Source organism: Ptychodera flava, chromosome 19 (genome assembly GCF_041260155.1).
Source record: "Ptychodera flava strain L36383 chromosome 19, AS_Pfla_20210202, whole genome shotgun sequence".
Classification (NCBI taxonomy): domain Eukaryota; kingdom Metazoa; phylum Hemichordata; class Enteropneusta; family Ptychoderidae; genus Ptychodera; species Ptychodera flava.
Window position 1 is genome coordinate 30,162,877 of NC_091946.1, and position 20,625 is coordinate 30,183,501.

At 36.0% G+C, this 20,625-nt stretch overlaps 2 protein-coding genes across 2 annotated transcripts; both read left to right on the plus strand.

Annotated features, from left to right (window-relative positions):
- The first annotated feature begins 93 nt into the window (after nucleotides 1-93).
- Nucleotides 94-19,095, plus strand: LOC139119222 (regulator of nonsense transcripts 3B-like). The gene is made up of 10 exons (XM_070682902.1): nucleotides 94-319; nucleotides 3,639-3,745; nucleotides 4,165-4,271; nucleotides 5,251-5,349; nucleotides 6,216-6,323; nucleotides 12,842-12,903; nucleotides 14,056-14,313; nucleotides 15,674-15,855; nucleotides 16,412-16,913; nucleotides 17,957-19,095. Exons 1-10 carry the CDS (start codon nucleotides 224-226, stop codon nucleotides 18,425-18,427), a joined length of 1,992 nt encoding a protein of 663 aa, XP_070539003.1. The 5' UTR covers nucleotides 94-223; the 3' UTR covers nucleotides 18,428-19,095.
- Nucleotides 6,705-9,886, plus strand: LOC139119220 (uncharacterized). The gene is made up of 3 exons (XM_070682901.1): nucleotides 6,705-7,530; nucleotides 8,033-8,139; nucleotides 8,520-9,886. Exons 1-3 carry the CDS (start codon nucleotides 6,810-6,812, stop codon nucleotides 9,750-9,752), a joined length of 2,061 nt encoding a protein of 686 aa, XP_070539002.1. The 5' UTR covers nucleotides 6,705-6,809; the 3' UTR covers nucleotides 9,753-9,886.
- Nucleotides 19,096-20,625: the final 1,530 nt, after the last annotated feature.

The window sequence follows — 20,625 nt, forward strand, 5'->3', positions numbered from 1 at the left end:
AAATGGGACTATGTGCATGTAAATTGACGGTAATATCAGAGTTTGAATCAGTGGTACATAATTGGAGCAAAGAACGTGAATTCGCGCGAGACTTCACGAGATGTAAATATTGGGAATCCCGGAAGGAGCGCGATAGATGCAGATTTGGAAGACGGAACAGAGCGCTGTCGCGAGCAAGATGATACTCACGACTCGACATTAAAAGTTTAAACGTGCGCAAAAAATGGCCAAAGAGGCGGAGGATAAGAAACAAGACAAGAAAAAGACGGAGACCAAGAGCAGAGACAGAAAAAAGGAGAAAGATGCACCGCCCCTCAAAGTATGTTGTCTCAAGTTTCATTGCAATTTCAACAGATTACATGTGGAACATGGAATACATTTGTACACATTCTGGTTTATGAAATTCGAATGTTCATCATGCCTGCACTGAGAAGCAAGTCGTTGAACCCAAGATGTCCGTAGCCAACATTCTTTGAAGATAAAATGTGCATAGGATTAAGCCTGCCATCATCCTCACGAACTAGCAATACACTCAGACTAGACCTCGGGTCACTGCATTTTAACAGTGTGTCACTGCGAGTGCGGTTGGTATGAACATCATCACGCATACGAGATCATAACTCACATCAGTGATCATAGGTCAGGGAGGGGCATCACAATGCCCATATTACAAAATGTTCACAACCAGTCTCTGCAGAGTCCAAGTCATGTGAAAATAACAAATCAATGAACATATATAAATGTGGTTAAAATGCAATTTGAAAAATTATCCTCAAGAAAGGCACTATAATTCAAGCAACTAATATTTACATACGATGGATGAATGTTAGAATCGTACTGTGCCGCAAAAGCTATGAGAAAACTGGACATGATATAAAATATTAATTTTTATAAAATTCACAAATGAAAAAATGTGTACTATTTACATATGATGGATGAATGTTAGAATCGTACTGTGCTGCAAAAGCTATGAGAAACTGGACATGATATAAAATATCAATTTTTATGAAATTCACAAATGAAAAAAATGTGTAATATTTACATACGATGGATGACTGTTAGAATCGTACTGTGCTGCAAAAGCTATGAGAAAACTGGACATGATATAAAATATCAATTTTTATGAAATTCACAAATGAAAAAAATGTGTAATATCTACATACGATGGATGACTGTTAGAATCGTACTGTGCTGCAAAAGCTATGAGAAAACTGGACATGATATAAAATATCAATTTTTATGAAATTCACAAATGAAAAAAATGTATAATATTTACATACGATGGATGAATGTTAGAATCGTACTGTGCTGCAAAAGCTATGAGAAAACTGGACATGATATAAAATATCAATTTTTATGAAATTCACAAATGAAAAAAATGTGTAATATTTACATACGATGGATGACTGTTAGAATCGTACTGTGCTGCAAAAGCTATGAGAAAACTGGACATTATATAAAATATCAATTTTTATGAAATTCACAAATGAAAAAAATGTGTAATATCTACATACGATGGATGAATGTTAGAATTGTACTGTGCTACAAAAGCTATGAGAAAACTGGACATGATATAAAATATCAATTTTTATGAAATTCACAAATGAAAAAAATGTGTAATATTTACATACGATGGATGACTGTTAGAATCGTACTGTGCTGCAAAAGCTATGAGAAAACTGGACATGATATAAAATATCAATTTTTATGAAATTCACAAATGAAAAAAATGTATAATATTTACATACGATGGATGAATGTTAGAATCGTACTGTGCTGCAAAAGCTATGAGAAAACTGGACATGATATAAAATATCAATTTTTATGAAGTTCACAAATGAAAAAAATGTGTAATATTTACATTACGATGGATGACTGTTAGAATCGTACTGTGCTGCAAAAGCTATGAGAAAACTGGACATGATATAAAATATTAATTTTTATAAAATTCACAAATGAAAAAAAATGTGTACATTGTTCTTTAGGATTGTTTGAAAAGTTCTTTGATGAATTTTCATTTAATTTTATTTAATGTCCCTATATGATTGTTGATTTCTTGTAGCAACCAATGCTTTGCTCTGCAGTTCTTTCTATTTTTGTCATAGAGGAAGACAGTGTAGCACTATACTGAAACTAATAACTGGACGTAATCACCTTGAAAGTATCTGGTTGTCAACCAATCAATAGCGTTGATCGCGATTTCGGGTTTGTTACTAAATATAGCTGCACACGCGCGGCTTTCGGACAAATAAGCTGAAATTCGGACAAATTTTGTCGTTGTATGCGCGGCTGTCGTTGCAGCTTGTAGTCTCAGTCATCAATTCATACGAATAAGTGTGACGCTAAATACTGTAGCCTTTCTAAAACTCGCAGGTTTTATTTTCGTCGTTTATTCGGAAAATGCAGACAAATGTTTATTTATGCATATTAATGAGAGAGAACAGTGACGTCATTTGCGATCAGCGCTATTTGCTTTATCAGTAGCTGAATTATTTGACTACCACATTTTACCAATATTTTTTGCCGTGTCCGATCAGATTTATTGAAAACTTTAATATACTGAAATGAGTATATCCCATAGTGCTGTCCATACTTAATACAAATTGTCAGAATTCAGTCAGATGTGTATAGACTATCAGAAAGCCCCAAAAAATAGTGAATACCAATACACATCATAGTGATGTATCAATGCAACAAATGCATGACACAGGTTGTGTTTTCAAAATAGGATTAAATATTAGAAATAAGCCAAATGACGAAATGCAAAGTGATCATGCTGAATTTTCCAATTGTGTCGGGAATCATCGTACCAGACATTGTTTGATTTTGTTGTTATACACTTGTAACAAACTTGAAGCAATTAGAATTACAACTGAAATATCTTTTGCTGGGAAGGATTGTTTTGGTTTTATCTGGATAAGAAACAGGATAAATAAATATATACATTGCAAAATCTGAGATTTGAAGTTGACCTTTTCCAAAATTGATCGCGATATTTCCAGTTTTTTATGTGTGTAAGGTGAATGTAAGTCTAACAAGCTGGTCTGCTGTAATTTGTGCAAGACTGCATTTGGTTCTTGGTTGTAATATTTGTGAACAAAAACTACATGAAATCCATCGTCGTAAACCACGCGCCTCTTTACGGCAACAGCTCAGCGCTTGATTTTTGCGTAGGTCAGCGGAGCGGAAATTATTGCTCTGGCTCGTGAGAATGCATGAAATCTATTTTCGAAAATTGTAAAAATTACTTGCAGTGGTGGAAGTAATCCTTTGCCATGACTAACAGTTGGGACTCTTGGTTGGATGATCTCCTAGTGATTGACCATTTACTCATATGCACACGACTGGAAAAAAAGATAAGTCTGAAATTCAGAGAAAATGTTTGTATGCTCAGCCAACTCGGAAAGGAGAAGGGGGAATATGTTATCTTGGAACACACAAAAAATTGCATTTCATTTGGACAGACTCCTCTCAGATCCAACTGTCTGGCATATAGGAAAGACGGAATGAATTTGTATACAATGGATATTTTGATACAGTATTACTTGTAAGAATAAACCAAGTCTTTCATAGCACCATCATTACCTGTAGAAATTGTCATAAAATGTTGATTCATGTATTTTGATCTGTATTTGCAGGTCATAATACGGCGTCTACCGCCAACATTCAATGAAGAATCCTTCATCACAGCAATAGAAGTCTTGCCAAGAAATAATTATTTTCACTTTGTGAAAGCTGATAGGAGGTATGGTTTATGCCAAATCTCTTTTGTGTATCTGTTCTAGCAATATTGTGACAAAGGAAGAACACTTCAAAAGTTGCTTGAAAATTAAAGTTTGTCCACATCCCAGTATGAAAGGAAAGGACATCAGTCAGTGGGAGGGGTTTATATACTGATTTGATTACAATACATACTGGCTCGTTCACAGCAATATGTATTATACATAATGTTCTATAGGTCAGTCTCGAACATTGTCAATTGTAGAATTACTGTTTTCAAAAACAACCATTCAGTGTTTTAAATTGTAGCAAGGCAGCTACCAGTAAAACCAAGTTCAAAACTGTTGGTTCATTCAGTTGGAAATTCCAACAACAGATTTGCTGTTATCTATATTTGACCATTGTTCACCCTTTGATGCATTTGAATTTTTTGTTTTATTTCAGTCTTGGCCCAAATGCTTTCTGCAGGGCGTATATCAACTTCCTTAACTTACAAGATGTCATTGCATTCAGGGACAAGTTTGATGGACATATCTTTACCAGTGAAAAAGGTGAACAGCAAGACAAATCTTTTCATTTGTCTTAAACATTTAATTAGATTTCATGCCTCTATACATGATTGCATATTAGAAATATTTGGTTTGAAAAACAATATATATGTAATTTATGTTGTTCTATTCAGTGATGCATATTTATTGTTGCAACATGAATTAGATTATAGATAAATTATGGGTAATTTTGATATGAGAATAAGTACATTGTAAACTTCTGTATGTATCATTACATAAGAAGAATATTGGTACATAAAAGATTAACATATCTTCCTGTAGCAACTGTCTTGCCCAGTTAATTAATTGACCAATGTGAAATGATTTAGCTGTGAGTGTTGAACTTCTTGCTGACGGTGATTATACATCTAGTTTTGTTCATCATAAATGAAAAAGTATTCTCGAAACCATTGATTTTTTAATCTGTCATGGATAGTCAACAATCCTCATGTTTTTGAAAAGGTTGGTTGGTATTTTGCAAATATAGCGGAAGAATTATTCTTTCTTTTGTCAGCAAGTCAAATGTAGTACACCAGACCTGGAAATCTAAAATAACTTAATGTTTTTCGATTTTAATGGGAATTTCACTTTTATATGATCTGCAACTGTCTAGGAAAAGAAAAAAACAAAAACGCACACTCACACAAACAAACACACACATTTACCAGTATGTCTATACAATAAGTGGCTCATTACAGCCCATCATTCAACAGCTCTAATCTTGTCTAATACACAGGTGTCCCCTTCAGCAATCTGGCCAACCAAGGATTCCAGAGCAACTGTGGCATTTTGTCACAAAACTTGGCCATGCCAACTTGCTATGCTGGATGTTAGTACATGCATTTTGACAACAAAACAGTACCCATCATCGGGGTTTCCTACATTATGAAACATTAGAAAACATGAAGGCACAAATATCTTCTTTCCAAGGGACAAGTGAAAATTTCAGCTCTGAGCCACTGTTTAAATGCTTTATTTATAGGTGTCGAATATGCTGCTGTTGTTGAATTGGCTCCCTATCAAAAGATTCCCAAAAAAGTTACCAAGAAACCTGATGCCAAAAGCGGTACCATTGAGGAAGGTATGTGTCTGTGTTATAATTACTATTAAAATAGCCAGTGTCTCAGCATTAAAACAAATGAAACACAAAATTGAATTTATTTAATTTTGTGTTTATGTGTTAGTGACAGTCATGAAATGTTTGAAGTTTTTCCAAAACGTATGAAACAGCAGAAACATTTCTCCATGATTTCACCACCATAATTTATAACATCTGACATTCTTTACCTTTAAGATTGTTTTGCATTCAGTATGTCATAGAAATACATACAGAGAGTAGAGAATACATTTACCTTCCTGTGAAATCAAGCAGTCAACTGCAAAACTTCCGTCTACAGACCGGGGTTCCTCTGTTTCAGTCTCAGAGATAGAATGACGTTTGAAGTGCCAAACCTGTCCTAAATATGTACTCGATTGACTTCCAAAGGCACAAATCTGGCAGTGTTAAAAATGTAACTTTTACTGGAATAACCTTGTTTCCAAACGTTGAGGTAGAATGCACCAAAGAGACGGATATTCAATCACTCAAAGTTTTCTGACACTTTTCTGCCCAGCTGTGTGTGTGTACTTATTTTGAACTGTGTGGAGCAAATGAAATTTTTGCTGCCTTTTTTTTTGAGAACGTCAACAATTCAATTTTTTGCCATAGAGTTAACATACAGACAAGCTACCATTCTTCATTTCATATGTTATTAAATTTTGCCTAATTTGATACTCTAATCTGAAAATCTGGGCAGTTACACCCTCATTTTTACTTTTGATCGTAAAACTGAAAAAAAAGGTTGAAAATCTCCTTGAATACAGTACAGTGTATGAACTAAGGTTAAAACTCTTGCATTCGTGGTGCAAATCACCAAAAGGCCATGTGAATGTTCTAACATTTTTCAGATCCTGATTACCTGAAGTTCCTGGAGTCTTTGAATGCTGAGGTGGAAGCCCTGCCCAGTGCAGAAAGCTACTTAGAAGAATTAGAAGCTAAAAGTAAAGAACTTGAAGGTGAAGATGTCGTTCTTCTATACTTTTAATTCCAAAGTACATGCAACATAGACTGATTGGCCGCACAGATAGTAAAAGATATGGTGGAAAGTGTGATGATATTGTCTGTGAAAGGTATAATACAATTTTCACTTGAAATTACAATATCATGATGAAAACAGAAAAGGATGGGCAGATTTATGGAAATGACATGTGGGCCGCGTCAAGCAAAAACACCCCTGATGTCAGGTCACATGATTTCGAGAAACAATGTTGCAAAAAATTAATATACAAAGTTGCCACTTGATTTTTCTATTGTTCGAAGATCATCGAAAACATCGTATTTTATTCACTGTAAACAACTGAGGTCGCTTTTACTTAGTTCTGAAGTTATCGTGGGTGACATGTTACCGACGGGAACGTTCAGGTTGATGTAAATAACAGAAAAACAACCCAAATTTTAAATTATATTTAGCGTGAAATTACGACGAGAACCGTTTACGCGGAATGCGGTTTCCCGCCATACTGAGATCGGCTGCTACAAATCATTGCCTCGCAAAGTCAAATCAGTGTTTCGACTACGTTCGCAAACTTGTGCTGTTTCCAAGTATGTCTGCGAGCTTATCCGATAATTTGTCCGGATTGGACCAAGAATTGGTCAATTTATTGCTTGATCGGCAAAATGACGTTCTAGGTCGAGAACAGACCGAATTCGAAGTAGTTCCAGAACGGGAACCAGTTGTCAGCGATCCAGCGGCGGTTCCCAGTCACTCGGAGTCCAGCCAACATGTCGACGATGTTGATCCATGTGACGATGAAGAAGGCATTCGCCAGCTAACCCAGGGTGAGATCAATCAACGCTCAAGGGATTTCATAGTGTCAACATCGAGCCGTTCCCAGACAACAGCGAACGAGAGTGATGGTCCTGAAAATGCGGACATCATTGATCCCCTGGATGAAGCTACAGCTCGTCGCATAATGGAGGTTGGCTGCGGATGTAACCGCAAATGCTACCAACGGCTGGACTTCGATCGTGTTCATGGGTACCGTCTCGATCTCGCTGAATTTTCGCGGCAGGAAAAGGACATTCTCTTGCTTGCCAAGCTCCAGTCTATGGAGATGTCTGGAGACACCGCTAGAGGGGAGAAGAGGTCGTGTCAACGCTTCCGTTACACGTTTGATGGCGAAGAAATTTGTGAAAAAGCTTTCAGATTTGTTCATTTCGTTGGTAAGTTTCTCTCGGATCAATGTCGTCATCATAATCTAGAATTTATTCATACGGAAAATGCAACCTCTTGAACCGCTTTACTTTATGCTTACGCTAATCGAATGACTTTCCAGTGCGATAACGAAAAACGTATGCTCAAGTTCAGGTGATTTTTTATTGCCATTGTCTCGTCATTCTTTTCATTCCTCCTACGAATCCTAGTGTATATACACCCGGGTCGTGGAGGCCGGGAGTGTCGACAAATGCACAGGAGAGGGTTATCGATATGCATGTATTTTAACGACTTTAAATAAAGTATTTATATGATACTGCCGTTTGTATCAAAATTTTACTCTCATTTTTGCCGAGTATTACTTAGTCTTATACCGTGATGTACCAACAATGGTGCCTTGTATTTGCATAAAAATGGTGGGACGTCAGCATGGGTAGGAGCAGACTATGTTGTGCTGAGAATTTTCAGGTAAGGTAAATAACCTTGTCTCATATTCCATTTTCTTTTCAGGTCCTCAGTCATTTAAAAACCTAAAGGCCCATTACAAGGATAAGGGAGTTGTTCCAAGAGTTCACGGATTAAAGGGGAAGAAGGCTCACAATGCTTATTCATTTGAGGTAAGTGATCTAAACAAATTATTTTGTGCTCTTTAAAACAGAGACTCCTTCGTATTATGAATTAATTTTGTTCATTCATGTTACTGTAGCTATTTTAAAAATTATCAACGAATCATTAAAAAAAACTAAAATGAATGAAAATTATTTTTGCATGATTGATAAGTACTGTGCATAATTCGACAGCGTTAACTTTAAAATTATTCAAAAGAAAATTTGGTTGTATGTAAAGTTCAATTTCCTTCAAATAAGTAAGCTAATAAATTTCAATAATTTTTACTATTTACATTTATTTACAAAGTTTCATATTTTTTTACAGATAAAGGTAACATTATTATTTTATTTATTTTAACATACTTAAAATTATATTTTTCAATTTTCAGGTTATTGCTGATGTCATAAAATTCCTGGAGCAATATGCACAAGAGAATGGTATTCCCATGCCAGCTGCACCTCGTGGTCGTGACGGTGTCCCACCAGTTTACCTGCCATCAAGTGTACGCAAAGAGGACATTTATAAGCAGTATGTTGACTCTTGTAAAGCTTGTAGTCCTAGTAAGCAGTGCGTTGGCTTGACAACATTCAAAGGTGTATGGAGCTCCTGTGCTCCGCATATCCAAAAAATGAATATTCGTACAGATGTTTGTTCTAAGTGTGAAAAGTTCAGACAAAAAATTATGTATGCTGTAAGTGAGGAAGAAAAGTTAACTCTGACTTCAGAATACAATGACCATGTTTGCTGTGCAAAAGCTAGGAGAGAATTTTACAATGAATGTGTCAGTAAGTCATCAGTAGAGGTCAGTGCAGCATCTGATGTTGAAATTGGTTCTGAGCCTTGTTCTAATGATTTATTTGATGTCCATTATACTTTTGATTTTGCACAAAGTTTTCTTCTTCCTCATCAAACTAGACAAGTAAGTCCATTGTATTTTTTGTCACCTTTGAAAGTACACTGTTTTGGAGTATGCAATGAAGCCCTTAAGTTTCAGATCAATTATTTATTTGATGAGGCAGATTCAATTTCAGTTGATGGGAAAAAGAGTCATGGACCAAATAATGTGATAAGCATGTTAGACCACTTTTTCAGCCATTATAGTTTAGGTGAGATGGAATGTAAACTTCATGCAGACAACTGTGGGGGACAAAATAAGAATAAGAGCATAATTCATTATTTTTGTTATAGATGTGCTAAGGGTTTACACGAAGAAATAAGTTTACATTTTATGGAGCCTGGTCATACAAAATGCATTTGTGATGCTTGTTTTGGTAAGATGCGTCAGCTTTATCGTAGGTCAGATGTTGACTTACCTGACCAGCTAGGTGATCTTGTTAATGCCAGTGCTCGGGTCAACAAGGTACAAATGCATAGTAATTCTGCAACTTGTGAGGAAATTGTTCAGTGGTATTCATGGGATAGTTATTTATCTTCATTTATGCGCCCACTCAAAGGTATCAGAAAGTATCACCATTTTAGATTTGTAAAGGCAGATGCTGGGGCAGTGTATGTAAAGAAAGTGTCAATGATGAGGAAGAAAGAATCAGTTTGCTCCTCTCTGGTAAATCATGGCCTCCACCTGATGATTGTCTCCCTGATAGATTACCAGCAGCAGGTTTGAGTGCAGCAAGAAAGAAAGATTTACATGATCACATACTTCAATTTGTAAGGCCACCATTCAAGGAAAGTTTCAAATCAAAGTTCTGTGTTTAACAACTTCCAGTTCTCAGTCATTTACAGTAAAACTGGAAGAGAGTGAAGATATCACATCTATGTCACATGATGTCCCCTCTGAATAGAATGCATTTCCTTTATTTACTTGACCTCACACTGTAAAATGTCCCTTTTAACCAAATCTGTAATATTCTTGAATTGTTTCATAGCCTTGAAGGAAACTTTTCATATCAACTCCCATGAACTGCCCTCAAATATTTTCATTTCATCTCACACATGTCAGACCCTAACACTGGGTAAAATATGTTCATTTCATCTCACACATGTCAGACCCTCACATGGGGTAAGATATCTTCATCTCACACATGTCAGACCCTAACACTGGGTAAAATATGTTCATTTCATCTCACACATGTCAGACCCTAACACTGGGTAAAATATGTTCATTTCATCTCACACATGTCAGACCCTCACATGGGGTAAGATATCTTCATCTCACACATGTCAGACCCTCACATGGGTAAGATATCTTCATCTCACACATGTCAGACCCTAACACTGGGTAAAATATGTTCATTTCATCTCACACATGTCAGACCCTCACATGGGTAAGATATCTTCATCTCACACATGTCAGACCCTCAAATGGGTAAAATATTTTCACTTCATCTCACACATGTCAGACCCTAACACTGGGTAAAATATGTTCATTTCATATCACACATGTCAGACCCTCACATGGGTTAAAATATCTTCATCTCACACATGTCAGACCCTCACATGGGGTAAGATATCTTCATCTCACACATGTCAGACCCTCACATGGGGTAAGATATCTTCATCTCACACATGTCAGACCCTCACACTGGGTAAAATATGTTCATTTCATCTCACACATGTCAGACCCTCACATGGGGTAAGATATCTTCATCTCACACATGTCAGACCCTCACATGGGGTAAGATATCTTCATCTCACACATGTCAGACCCTAACACTGGGTAAAATATGTTCATTTCATCTCACACATGTCAGACCCTCACATGGGGTAAGATATCTTCATCTCACACATGTCAGACCCTCACATGGTAAAATATTTTCACTTCATCTCACACATGTCAGACCCTAACACTGGGTAAAATATGTTCATTTCATCTCACACATGTCAGACCCTCAAATGGGTAAAATATTTTCATTTCATCTCACACATGTCAGACCCTCACACTGGGTAAAATATCATTTCATCTCACACATGTCAGACCCTCACATGGGTTAAAATATCTTCATCTCACACATGTCTGCATGACCCTAACACTGGGTAAAAAATTTTCATTTCATCTCACACGTCAGACCTTCACATTTGTTAAAATATTCATCTCACACATGTCAGACCTTCACCTGGGTAAAATATTTTCATTTCATCTCACACATGTCATACCCTCTCATCATGGGGTAAAATATCTTCATATCACACATGTCAGACCCTCACACTGGGTAAAATATTTTCATTTCTTATCACACATGATCTCACACATGGCACACCCTCAGACTGGCTAAAATCTTCATTCCATCTCACACATGCCAGACCATCACACTTGATAAAGTACCACCATTTTATCTCACACATGGCAGCCCCTCACACTTGGTCAAGTATCTTCATTTTATCTCACACATGGCAGCCCCGACACTGAGAAAGATATCTTCATTCATCTGACATTGCTGACCCTGATTTTATTTCATCCCAAACATGTCAGTCCCTCACACTGGGTAAAATATCGTTATTTAATCTCTAGCTCTTTGTAGGATATCTTCAATCTATCTAATTAAACAGTCCTATCACATAAGGTAGAATATTTTCAATCAGTTATTTATACTTAAGCAATTCCTGAGTACATTATTTTAATCTTGTTGATCTGCACATGTTACACATACCATTTATTTGCTAAGCAGAAAAGTGTATCTTGACACCAGCTTAAGAAATGTTCAATAATGAATGTGCATCTTTTGTCAAGAAATTTAAGAAAGAACTGTATAGTTTTTGAGGTCATGTTTGAGGTAATGATCTTATTGTCGTTACCACTTTGTAAAGGTATAGGGATATATGTCCATGAATTGTGTTAACAGGACAGCAATAAAATTACATATTTATTTTATAGAAAGTATTTGTTTGTGAAGATCTTTATTCTTGTTGAAGTGATTGTGTTGTTAAGTATGATATTTGTGTGGCAAGTGTATGCTGTAAGTGTTTTGCCTCTTTAATTTCATTGGCTAACCCCACCCACCCCCTTTTGAAAATGTAGTGATCCGTATTGCCTTAGTATATATTTCATACACGCCAAAAAGTTTAAAACATGTAGAAAGCTTTCATTAAATTATTTAATATTGCTTAGATGTGTTTTAATATAAAATATGAAATCATATTGGTTATGAAGGTCAAAGGTCATCTACAAGTAATTATGATGGGAGCATGTAAACATCTAAAAACAACATCAAAATGTTCAAACTTATAAAAATTGGTCACATTGAATTAAAATTGTGTATGACTGTATGAATCTATTACATTGACACATCCAAAAATTGGAAAAAATGTGAGTCCCTTAGTGTTCAGTCCCATCATCCAACACTAAAACTGATACCAGCACCCCTATCAAATAATGGTACAATCCAATACAAAATTATCTTGTATACAACAATTTACATCATTTTCTTTTACTTTCACTGGTTACTTCTATTCTTATTTTCATTGAGTTATTGTTTTTCATCCATGTGATTTTGTGTTATTTTGCGCCATTGAGCTGTCCCATCTATACCCTGAGTGGGTCAAAGGTCAAACCAAACAGACCTCTTATCCATATTTATAGGATGAATTGAGCAAATCTGTTTTAGGAGTACAAACTACTGATGGTCCAGAACCAAAATTTAGTAAAAACTCAAAATCTGAAAATTTTGACATCGGGGGTGTTTTTGCTTGACGCGGCCCATGTGCTTCAGATAATAAATAAAAATCACAATAAGATCTTTTCTCCCTTTTTTTCAGGTGGACATAAAATTACAACACCCCTGGTTGATTACATAAACAGGAAAAAGATAGAAAGAGAGGTAAGCATAGAGAAGCCCTAGACGATTATTACAGTAAATGTCTGATACATTTGTTTTCCAATACTAATGGGTAGCAATGAATTAATCACAGGTGTTGAAAATATTGTCAAATTTACAGGTCACCTGTTGTTGTAGAAAAGTTTTAGTAACGATTGTTATGAAACTGTTAAGGTTATTATTATCAAGTTAAGAGCATTTTGAAATTGTGTTTAGTAGGTGATATATGACTGTGCTGTCTTGAGATGGAGATATTAACAAATAGAAGGCATCAGTAGTCAGAATTATTAGATACATGACTTATTTTGAGTTGATTTCACCATAAGCACTGCCAAAATTGCATCAAAATTATTCACCTTGACACCAGTCCAAGGATAAACAGTGTGCTCACTCAGGTAATGGAGTTTGGCAATCTAGAAATTCATTTGGATTAATTGAATGATACATTACTCCTGCCTGCAAGTGTTTTGTTTCAAACACAGTTAAGCATCTAATATTTTTAGATTTCTGAACTCTTTGAGTCAATTTATGAATTTCGTCAAATATCCTTTCATGAGCTGGGCATTAACCCTTTGAGCGCCAACGTCAGTTTTTCTCACCTTTATAAAATATATCACAGTCAATTTTTCTCAGATTTTTGCCAAAATTTTGAAAAAAAACTGTAGCCAATAAAATATGATGTCCATTTGGTCTAAAATTATAAAAAAATTTCAGAAAAATTCATAAAAGATTGGTAAAATGTGGCAGTAAAATTTTGGTGGGAAAAATAACAGCACTTCAAGGGTTAATAGTATACACTTACACTTCCAACATAGAATGACCAACATCAATATAGAATGACAGACGAAATTGATCTAAAGGATAGTATCATCTCTCTTTTTTTTGTCACTATTATCAACAAGTACTGATACTATGGTACATTTTGAAACAACTTCTCAAAAGAATTACAGAAAAGTAAACATTTAGATCAATTTTGTCGTTCATTCTCTGTTGGTATTGCCGGTAATATGTTAAGTTTTCTTTGGTGAAAGAGAACTGTCTTGAGTTGGTTGATTTGGTTGGATGGGCACACTGGTTAAACACCACAAAATGTTTATCTGTGAATGCATGCATCAAATTTGAATAAAATGGATTTATATTAATATCGTTCTGAAGAGGGCAAGAGAGGAAAGGCGAGAGGAAAGGCGACGGAAAGAACGGGAGAGACAGAGACAGAAAGAGGAAGAAAGACGGAGAAAAAGAGAGGAAGAGCGAAAGAAAAAGAGAGAGGAAGAACGGAAAAAGAAAGAATTGGAGAGAAAGAAAAAGGAAGAGGAAAGAAAGAAAAAAGCAGCTAGCAGTGAGAAGTCTGAAGACAAGGAGAAGAAAGATACCAAGACAGAGGATGGAACTGAAGAAGATGCAAAATCAAAGGTTAGTATTTTTGGAATACTTTGAAGTTCATTTGTAGAATTATTTGAGTTATAAAAGAAAATTCATGGTGCTAGTCCCTGAAAGGACAGCTGACCAGTATTAAATACCATTAAACAAAATTTAAAATATGCTTTTACTTGATTGATTGTATGTTATATGCCATTGTGTCACAAAAGATCAAACACACATTTGTATTCGTAAGTAAAGTTTCTAGCTTTGTGAATTTTAGATATTAGCAGTGTTGCAGCCAGGATGCACCCTTGCCACAATGTCCCCAAAACGGAACCCTTTGTCCCTCATTCTTGTGCACTGTGGGTCACCTCAGGTGCACTCATGAGTCGACCATGTTCAATGGGTGTAGTCTGCAAGTACTACCCTTTTCAGTAATAGAGCGCGAAGCCACTGCAGTGAACTGCAATAAAACTGCTCACACTAATTAGTTTCAGCTGTAGCCAGCTGGCAAAGTCGACAACATTGTATGTCCCATGCAGACAGTTTGTCTGGGGAAGTTGAAATAAAAAAGATTTGTACATGGACCAGTGCATGGTAATGTTACATTGTATCTTAATCTTGAACACAGGGTGCCAATCGTAAACTCTCATTTACAGCTAGTTTTGCCTTTGTACAAGCAGACTTTTTGGTCTTTATCAAGTAGCCTTGTTCAACACCAAAGTGGCCACGGCTACAGCTGAAACTAATTAGTGTAAGCAGTTTTATTGCAGTTCACTGCAGTGGCTTCGCGCTCTATTACTGCAAATGGTTGTAATATCTGTTACTGACAATGACCTTTGTTTTGCATGATTATTTTTAGGCTTATATTTAGGTATTTTCAGAGCTGTGATTAAAAGCAATTAAGACATTGCACTTGATATCATGATTTGCTTGTAGTCCGACTGAGCTCTGATTGGCGGCAGATATGGTATCAATGCTACAATTGCCTGAAATTCAAGCATAGTCATGCGGTAGCTTGAATTTTATTCTGTGAAACTAATTTGTTGCAAAATAATACAATATTTGATAAACAACTGACACATGTTGTCCTCAAAGTGTACAAAATGTCCCCAAAAATAAACAGTAGTGGGACACAGTGTGTCCTGATTTAAAATTCCTGGCTGCAACACTGTATTAGCAGCAGTGATGTACATGATTGGAAGCCTGTTATTTTTTGCAATGTAAGAAGTTCAGCAGGAGATTATTCTTTGAACAGAAAATGCTCACTCTGCGTTCTGGTGTTAGTTATTTGTGGATGAGTACTGCATAAACAGAAATTTTTACCATTGGATATCAGTGCAGGGACTCTAAATTCATGAACTATCTATGCCAAATGAGAATTAGTCCAATGCATGTTATTCTCTCACAGAATGTTCAGTTGCTGAAGAATAATGAGGTTGTCAAAGAAGATGACAAAGAGAAAGATAAAGATGGCGATAAGAAGAAGACAGAGAGAAAAGAAGACTCTAAAAATTTCAATGCCAAGAAAGACAGAAAGGAAGAGATAAAACCAGAGAAGAAATTTGGTAAATATGACAGACGAGATGATAGGTAAGTTGTAAAGATTAATGCATGATTATAAGTGTCTTGTATGTTGTATGATCACTGGTAAACAATCTCTACCCTGCTGCAAGTCTCGTTTAATTCAAAATTTATATTTGACATCTACTGAAAGGAATATTTCATGATGTGACAGTGGCACACATTGTGGTGTATGTAATATTTTTGCAGATGCATAAAACAAAAGACAATGCAAGTACAACCAACCCAAATAGGTCAACAAATCATGCTATACCGAGCTTTTGCGCCTATCACATCACATGTTCAAAGCATCCATTCTTACTCTTTCTCCCTACAATACAAAATAACATATGGTTGTCTCTTTTTTATGGAAATTTCTTTGCTGTAAAAATTGTTTCCCATACTGACCAATTTCACAGGAGACATATCACAATATTAGCCATGCTAAGCTCCCCCTTTAGCACATGCGCCTCTTTAGCATATGCGTATTACAATACAAAATTGTTTGTAATGACTAGTGTGTATGACACTGTCCATTTAAATTTCTTGGATTTGGTGTTGATTACTTATTGATATTGATATTCAGGCCAAAATCCAGCCAGGATAGGAGAGACAGAGACAGGGACCGAGACAGAGATAGAAAAGAGAGTCGGAAAGGTGACAGATATGGAAGTGCTTCAAGCAAGGATTTTAAAACAGAGAAGAAAGAAAAGGATGATATCGATAAGGACAAAACCAGTGACAAATCTGACAACAAAGAACAACACAAAGATGACAAAAGAAAGGACAGGTACTACGATAGGGACTCCAAAGACAGAGGGCGGTATGATAGAGACAGATTTGGTGATAGGGACCGAAGGAATGACAGATACAGAGACAGGAGAGGCTCCAGTGACAGTTATCACGATTCTAAAAAAGACTCTCAGCACGATTCCAAGAGAGATGGAGACAGTGCAAAGAGCAGACAGGATGAGAAGAATGCTAGCAGGAGAGATGACAGTGGCAGGAAACAAGACAGTGGTAAAGACAGTGACAGCAGCAGAGATTCTGGTAGTTCTGATAAACCAAGACAGAGAATTAGAAATAAGGTAGGCCTTCCAGTTCTGTTGATTATTAGAAACCTGTCTTATGTGAGCTCTGTCTAAACTGGAAACCTGTGTCAACTTGACCCTTTTCCCCATCCCATTCCAATAGAACTCTATGTTAAAAGGACCTGTATAAACTGAAAACCTCTCCAAACCATACTATTTTCTCAGTCCCTGAAAGGTTTGGTTTAAACAGGTTTCACTGTACTAATTTTTCCCAAAAAATATTGAAATTCAATTGACATGGCTCAGATTTATTTCATGCTAAGTTACTGTTTGTTTCACAGAAAACACTTGTTCATTGTACCACCACTAACTGTCATTGGTTCAAGATGGTGCTACTTAACTTTGTAAATCACAAATGTCCAATGGATCTGATAATGTATTACCTTGAATGACAATGATTATTGGACCAGTTTAATGTCATATTACGACTAGTAGAGTGTCTTCCTGATGCATATTCCTGACAGTAAAATTGCTTGTCATTCAGCTGTGTGCCAAACCAAACGACGTCAAGATAAAAATTGTTTGTGTAAAGTGTTGTGTTGCAACAAACACTAACACCCAGAATATACCATGTCCTATAGTTTTCTTATGAGTTGCATGATGGCATAGAGGAATATCAAAGGAGTGTATAATTTCTTAGATGCTAAACAAAATATGACAGTAAGTGGTCAGCTGAAAGTTCACAGACCAGAGTGTATTGACAATAGACAGCATTTTATATGTGAATGTACAGTACATTTCCCTTGACTATCCATTAACTTACCCTTGTACAAAAGTTTTGGTAAAATAATTTCTGCCTCATTTTTTTCCCCAAACATAAGTGCATTTGATTTCTCAGCTTTTAGTGAACACATTTCTTTGGCTGATGGTTCTGACACACAGTTTAACATTTAGCGCTATCGCTTTTTTTTGTATGTATTGTATGTATATATTGAACGTGACCATCCGAATTCACCCATCCATGCTCATTTACTCAAACTTGTTTTGCTTGTATACAGTGAGCTATATATATCGCAATTTCCAAAACATTTTTTTGACAGGATCGGCCTGCCATGGAATTATACAGACCGGGACAACTGAGGAGAACCAGGGACTCAGGAGATCAAGACAAAGACCAGGAAAGGGAAAAAGAGAAAGACAAGTGGAAGGACAGAGGTCAAAACAGGGGCTATGGAGACAGGAATAGAGACAGAGATAGGGACAGGGATAGGGACAGGGAAAGAGATAGGGACAAGGATAGAGGCAAAAATAAGAGATGGGAATCTGATAGATATCATGGTAAAAATAGGGATAGATACAGAGGAAAAGAAGCAGAGAAAAGTACAGAGAAAGGTACGGAGAAAGTGACAGAGAAAGTGACGGAAAAAGTGAAAGACAAGGAAGAAGTTAAAGAAACTGACAAGGAAAAGACAAAAGACACAACTGAGAAAGAGAAACCAAATGATAAAAGCAGTGAAAGTGCCGATGTGAGTAGTAAAGATGACTCAACAACAAAAGTTGATGAAACATAGCTTGCCAGAAAATGAGCTACCAGGCAGGAAAAATTCATTTGTAGGAAGCTGATAAAAACGTGATCGTAAAACTTGCATAAAAGGTAAAGTGGTTTGAACTCAACACTGAAATTTATTTTGAGAAAGTAATAGGGCAGTTAATGTTCCTGCAAACTCCATTTTACCCATTTAAGCTTTGCAGATATTGAATGTTATACCTGCATATAGGAGCTTATCAGTGTAATCAATGGTCAGATCAGAAACAATCCCTCAACAGAGATTGTGCATCAGAAAAGTTTCCATACGATCAGTTGATTCCAGAATGAATGAATATTCATTTTTGTATCTACCAGAGCTTTGCAGATATTGAATGTTTTACTGTGCCAGGGAGTGTCTCTTACATCAATTTTTACGTCAGAACAAGTCAACTGATTCAAGAATTACTGATGTAAAATGATCTGCCACAAAAATTTGCAAAATGCATTGTAAAAAGTACCATGGTTACCGGGTATTTGTCATGTGGACCATAAAGTGACAATGCTGAATCCAATGTGTTGTAAAACTTACGACAGGACAACTGAAATTTTCCTTATAACCTGCAACATGCATATTCATGTAGACATAGACATACGCTTTCTGCTAAAACAGGTGCTTTGGGTCATGAATAAAGGATTGTTTGAAACCAAAAACAGAGTAATATGTTCTGGTGTGCATTCCTGACAAAGCTTTATGGGTGTTTCCATATGCTGTGCATTTGGTACAGGCCAAACAGCAAAAAGATGTGTCTCAGCTTTTTTAAGGAGGACAACGGAGATTTGGAGCAAAATTATTTATTTTTTCACAGGCTTTAGATAAGGATGTTGAATATCTATTAACTGCAACTATATTCATGAGATCATAAAAAATGCTAAGTATATTTTTTAACAAATTTACTGAGTAGTGAAGCAAGAATTCAGTCACTGATTGAGCACTGATACAAATTGCTGTTTGGAAGTATGTATGGCTAATTATTTGCCATTATTTACAAAAACTGCAAAACCTGCAAAGCAAAAGTGATTCTAAGGGGCAATCTCTAATTTTCTCTGGCCTTTGGAATATCTATTGTACTACAAAATGATGAGGTAGTCTGACGGTGCCAACCACCATATCACAAACATGTACTCTGGAAATTTCTCAATATTCCTTGTTGTAAAGTTTTAAATGATAGATACTACCTGTATTACGGGTCATTACTAGATATGACAAGTTTGTCAGAGTAAATTCAAGGTCGAACTTAATTCACTTTGACAATGACAATGTAGTGCACAGAACTTGACAGGTTATGTACTGCTATTAGCATTGATTTGCTGCAGAAAAAAGATCTTTATTCATAGCCAAAAAGTTCAAACTATTAGCTTGAAAGGAATTTTTTCTGGCTCACTGCTTCAAATGTGCCTATTTCCAGAAGTCAACATTACTTCATGTAACCTCCAGAATGCCATTAATACATGCATGACAACAAATGCAAGCTAGTTATTGTCATTTAATTACATGTATACATCAGCTTATCTGTGTCTGTATGTTTGTGCGAGTATTTTGAGTATCGCACGCTCTGGCTTTTCTAGATGTGTACACAAACTCTTGATAAGATGCAAGTTCAACATCAGTACACTGAGGAGCATTTCATATGATAAGAGATGATAGAAGTAGTATAGGATAGTATATATTTATAGGTCCCTTTTGAATCTGAAATTATGTTTGAAATTCACGACGATCTCTTTCCTGCCCCCCCAAAACAAAATAAAACATAAAATACAACAAAATGGCATTCCTTCAAATTATAAATATCCTGTATGAATACATGTCAGCCTTCATACATACTAGTATTAAAATCCCACCAATGAAATGAAATAATATGTATACAGGATATCATTGTGCTGTGCCTGTTTGGTGCAAATTTCAACTTCAATCATGTGTCAAGGGCAATCTGATGAAATTCAATGTAGAAATGGGTCAATATTTTATATAATTGTATTGCTGTCTTTGCTTCTGCTGTCCGAGTCATCCCCTCTCATAGACACTGCAATATTGTTATTATGTAAGTCTGCACTGGTTTTGAAATACACAGAATGGAAAGACTAAAATCTCTTAATGAATTTTTGATAAAATGTGGGTTACTTACTGAGCAAGCAAAAATAAATAAATCATCCCCCCTCCCCAAACCTAATTTACCAGTTGGT